Genomic DNA, 4,818 nt, shown 5'->3' on the forward strand with positions numbered 1-4,818 from the left:
ATCCATCCATCCATCCATCTCCATCCATCATCCATCCATCCATCATCCATCCATCCATCATCCATCGATCCATCCATCATCCATCCATCCATCCATCCATCCATCCATCTCCATCCATCATCCATCCATCCATCATCCATCCATCCATCATCCATCCATCCATCCATCCATCCATCCATCCATCCATCCATAGGGTTAACCCTAACCCTTTTTAGTTATTGTTCTTATATTTTTATTGCAATTTTGCAGGATTTGCTTAACTAAGTTTTATGTTGTTGAATATAAGAGATTTAGCAAACATTAATTTTATACATACATTGTTTAGATTAACTTTCTACCCACATTATATCATAACTTTTGCTTTTATTAGTTCCTGCTCCTGGTGGTTCTCACCTTTATTCCACTCTGATTTCTCATGAGTGAATTCTTTTTCTGGTCTCTTTATTTTCACAGACTTTGAAGGATCTAGATAGATAGATAGATAGATAGATAGATAGATAGATAGATAGATAGATAGATAGATAGATAGATAGACAGACAGACAGACAGACAGACAGACAGACAGACAGACAGACAGACAGATAGATAGATAGATAGATAGATAGATAGATAGATAGATAGATAGATAGATAGATAGACAGATAGATAGATAGATAGATAGATAGACATTCTATGTGTTGGCAGATTGTCTATCTGCAATCATTCAGTCATTTAAAAAGAAAAAAGTTAAGAACAAATTAAAGAACAGTCTCCAAAGGTTAAAATTGTACTGATTTAATCTGAGGGACAATAAAGAAATAGTAACATCCTGTAGATCCGCCTCCTGCTGGTCTCCTGCTTACCTGCAGCGCCACCTTATGGACTAACAATCAAAGTGTAACAAAGAGAGCAGTTGAAGGTTGTTCTTTTAGGGGCAATTATCTATTGCAAGCTGTTTTAGTTTTACACGTTTACAAGGACAAAGATTGATTTCTGTAAAGAGAATTTATCCCAAGCAGTGATCAGGGCGGCAGCTTCCAGAGCAAGATGTCATCTGCTGATGGGAATTATCTAAGGACAGACCAGGAAAGTCTCAGACCCTAGAAGGAAAATCACCTTTCTCTCAAAAAACGCTCTTCAGCACCAGAGAACAAGATGCTCTCCATGATCTCTCCAAGCTGCTCTACCTGGCTGTGTTTCCTGGACGGCGCCGCCTGTGGAGCCAATAGTTACCTTTTGTTTCTCTGATTGTTTTTCTATGTCTGCTTCTGTCTCCATATCCATTGCATGGGATTTTTTTTTTTATCACAAAGTGGAACTTTATGGCAGGAGCCATGATGGTCCACTAGTGGCAGTAAACCTTTGGGCTATTTTGCAGCAGTGGGGAAACAATTCTCAGTGTTATATATTTGCAAACAATTAAAAGTGAATCAAAAAAGAAGAAAAATCTGCTAAAGGTTTTAGTCGTTGTCCAAATTACAAACAGAGTAAACTTTCCTGCAAGAGAAAGAAAACCTGGATTTCCAGATATGGAAAAAATGTCAGACAACAAAAACAACAACAAAACAAATGAACCGATTATTTGAACCTATTGATGGTAACAACCTGCTAAGTGATTGCCGGCATGGCTTTAGACCCTCCTGCTCATCCATGTCAGCACTAAATAACGATAATAATGTGACTGGTGCTGCATGTCTGACTCTAGTTAATAGTTAATCATCACATTTATTTGAATAAACTGAGTTCCTTTGTAATGTTATTTTCTAATTGTTTGTTTTAGGCAGTTTATGGGAATCCCAGTAGACAGCGTTTTGCTTTTCCTGATATTAATTAGTAACTTTCCTCGAGTTCTTTGTCAGTAGCTGTGCTTTTTCATCTGAATATGATGTGAAACTATAACAAACCTTTATAAAGTACAGCAGAACATGCATTTATAAAACCTTATTTGTAACAAATTCACATTTTCAAAAAGCAAACTGTTGATTTTTACATTAAAATTAGAGTCAAACTTGACCTTTGCTCTTTCCTTTCATGTCATTCGCTCTATTGCTTTCCAAAGCTGTAGCATCTCTGAACTATACAATGGCTACAGTAATTTATACAGAATCAATCCTGGTTGTTTTAAAGTTTTCCTTTCATGTGAAGTGAAATAAATGAATATGGCTGTTTCTAAAATGTTTACAGATTCACCTTCTTCCCTGTCAGGTTGTTTCTTCATTGACAGTTTGCTGTAATTCCTTGGTGATGAGGTCATCAGCAACATTAAAAGCTTCTCTCCAGTTTTTCTCACATTTCTTCCTGATCTCTGCGCTCAGCTTTAGGTTTACCGCCTGCCTCAGAACCTCCTTCAGCACCTTTTCCTCCTCCTCCAGAACCAGTTTGTAGTAAAGTGTTTCTTCATACTGAGCGGTTTGCCTGCTGCATTTACACACGCCGTCACATTTCCATCTGATCCATGAACTCATGGCTCCTGAGAAGATTATGATGAAGAGCATCCAGCAGCCAACAACCTGCAGCAGAAACACGACAGGCAGTTAGAGACTGAAGGTCCAACCTGCAAACGGTTCCTCCTGCAGGACAATAAAGACGTCCTTCACCCTGGATGTGTTTTTCACCCCAGCGATGGTTTCTCTCTCCTCAACGGTCCTCCTCCCCGGGTCTTTGCAGGGTAGATGGGCCTGTTCCTCAGAAAGGTTATTAAAGCAGCAGGCAAACCAGTCGCCTTTAACGAAAAGAAGTGCAACCCAGAGGAGACCGACCATAGAAGACTTCAGGATCTGACAGCAGAGAAACCCTTTGAATGTGCAGCAGTAGCTGCAGAGCCTCTGGAACAGCCTGTTGGACCACAGCATCAGGACGGTCACTATGAGAGCAGGAAGAAGTGAGTAAATGATGCAGTCATAGTGCTGAGGTTTGCAGGTGCACTCAAAGTCCCTGCTGAGCAGAATGCTGTAGGTAAACATCACCACGATCACCATGTAGATTTGCAGTTTCCCTGCAGCCACTTGAGTCAGTAAACGCTGCATCTCTGCTGGTGGGAGATGATCTGATAGCGAACTGTTTCTGCCTCTGAGAGGAAAAAATGGAAAGAATTACGACAAACTTCCCATTTTAAGCTGCAACAACCACCTTCGCCATCAGTCTGAGCAAACAGAGCAGCAGCACTGAAAACAGGAAGATGTTGAGAAATTAAGGTCTTGCTAAGGTTTTCTAAACTTTCAACATTTTATTACGTTACAAACACAAACCTCAATGTTTAAATTAGGATTTATGGTAAAAAGCTGAAAAGTGCGGTGTGCATTTATATCAGTCAATCTGGGTCAGAACTTCCTTTTGCATCAATAGAGCTTCTCAGCTTCCAGACTGGAGCTGAAAACAGAGAAAAAGATGCATAGATCTGCTCAATAATCCACCTTAAAGTCCAACTCTTCCTACCGAGATCATTGATCGATCTCCGTTTAATTAACTAGGGTGAATACTTTAATCCTTTTTCCCCATTACAATAGATTAGGATTTTACCGCAGGATTAGGATTAATAAATGTTTCTCTGGACCTTCATCTGATTTTGGTCAGTTTGAAAGGTCTTTATGAAAAACTTTTCAAAGACCTGAAACCAGCAAACGCAGCTCGGACCTAAAGATCCTCCCTTCAGTCCAGGCGGCTCTCCTAATCCCGGTGGTTCGTGTTTTTCTGATCGTCTGCTCAGCGTTCTGTCCAGACCGAAGCTGAAGAACCTTCCTGAAGTGCGTGAATCACTTCCTCCTGCTTCTTCCTCCGACAGTTCCTCTTTATTTCATCATTTCATTGTTTTATTGAGCAGAAGTTATTTCTGCACGTGAACTTTTTTACTTTGAAGATGTGAAATTTAATTCAGTCAGCAGAAAAAAATGAAATATGGTTTGATATGAAGAAATTCAATTTCCAGACATTAACCTCAGACCAAAGCTTGTGATTTTCTGTCTGCTGTTTCCTGTGGAGAATAAAAGCAAATGATCTTTAGCTCCTTGTTTCTGCTCTGACATTTAAACCGGTAAATGTCTCCTCCTGTCTCAGCTGAACGTTCGGCTTGGAAGGATCTCAGAGCAGTTTAGTCTAGAGCTTAGTTTCTAGAATTTAACTTTAAGTTCATTATATGGAGAGAATCGGAATTGAAGGATGTGGAAATTTCTCTAGCATTAATTTGCAGCAATCTTTCCTTTAAATGAGGTGAACAGATCAGCTGCTCAGTTTTTACGTGTCTTCATCAAACCCAGAACTTCCTCTTTTTATCTAAACTATTAAAATACTTTAAGCTTTGGTCTTTATTTCTAGTCAGGTTGAATATTTTTTACCTTTATGCTGATTATATGAATCTGTTATTTATCAGTTAATATTAAGAGTTTCCTTGTTTAAATTAAATAATAAGTTTATGTTTTATGCAGCTCTTTGGTATCTGCTGAACATTAAGGAGGAAATGTTTAACTTTCATTACAGGATTTAAATTTACGGCTAAATAATCAACAATCAATTTAACTCAGTTTATTTATAAAGTGGTAATTCATAAGGATGTCATCTCAATAAACTTTACTGAGACGATTAAGTCAGATTGGTAAAAAAAAATCAGATCAGAAGTTTATTTTTATTTGAATATATTTAAATCATTTCCGCCCAGATTTCTGAACAAACGATTTAACTTTGGTTTAAAGCTCTAACATCAACAGACATTTATCAGATTTACATAATCAATAGAAGTACATTCATTACTTTTTATACATTTAGTAATTAGATTTCTTAATATTATAATTGCTTTATGATTTCTTTTTATTCTTAACTTTTTTATTCTAGGATTTATTTTGAGAG

The 4,818-nt window shown here is 37.8% G+C and overlaps 1 protein-coding gene across 1 annotated transcript; it reads right to left on the reverse strand.

Moving 5' to 3' along the window:
• Positions 1-2,011: 2,011 nt before the first annotated feature.
• On the reverse strand, positions 2,012-3,008 carry LOC107104763. The gene is made up of 2 exons (XM_015404849.1): positions 2,577-3,008; positions 2,012-2,489 (listed from the first exon to the last, which is right to left on the reverse strand). Exons 1-2 carry the CDS (start codon positions 3,003-3,005, stop codon positions 2,181-2,183), a joined length of 738 nt encoding a protein of 245 aa, XP_015260335.1. The 5' UTR covers positions 3,006-3,008; the 3' UTR covers positions 2,012-2,180.
• Positions 3,009-4,818: the final 1,810 nt, after the last annotated feature.

The sequence above is a fragment of the Cyprinodon variegatus genome, unplaced genomic scaffold, assembly GCF_000732505.1.
Source record: "Cyprinodon variegatus isolate N-32 unplaced genomic scaffold, C_variegatus-1.0 Scaffold1877, whole genome shotgun sequence".
Taxonomy (NCBI): domain Eukaryota; kingdom Metazoa; phylum Chordata; class Actinopteri; order Cyprinodontiformes; family Cyprinodontidae; genus Cyprinodon; species Cyprinodon variegatus.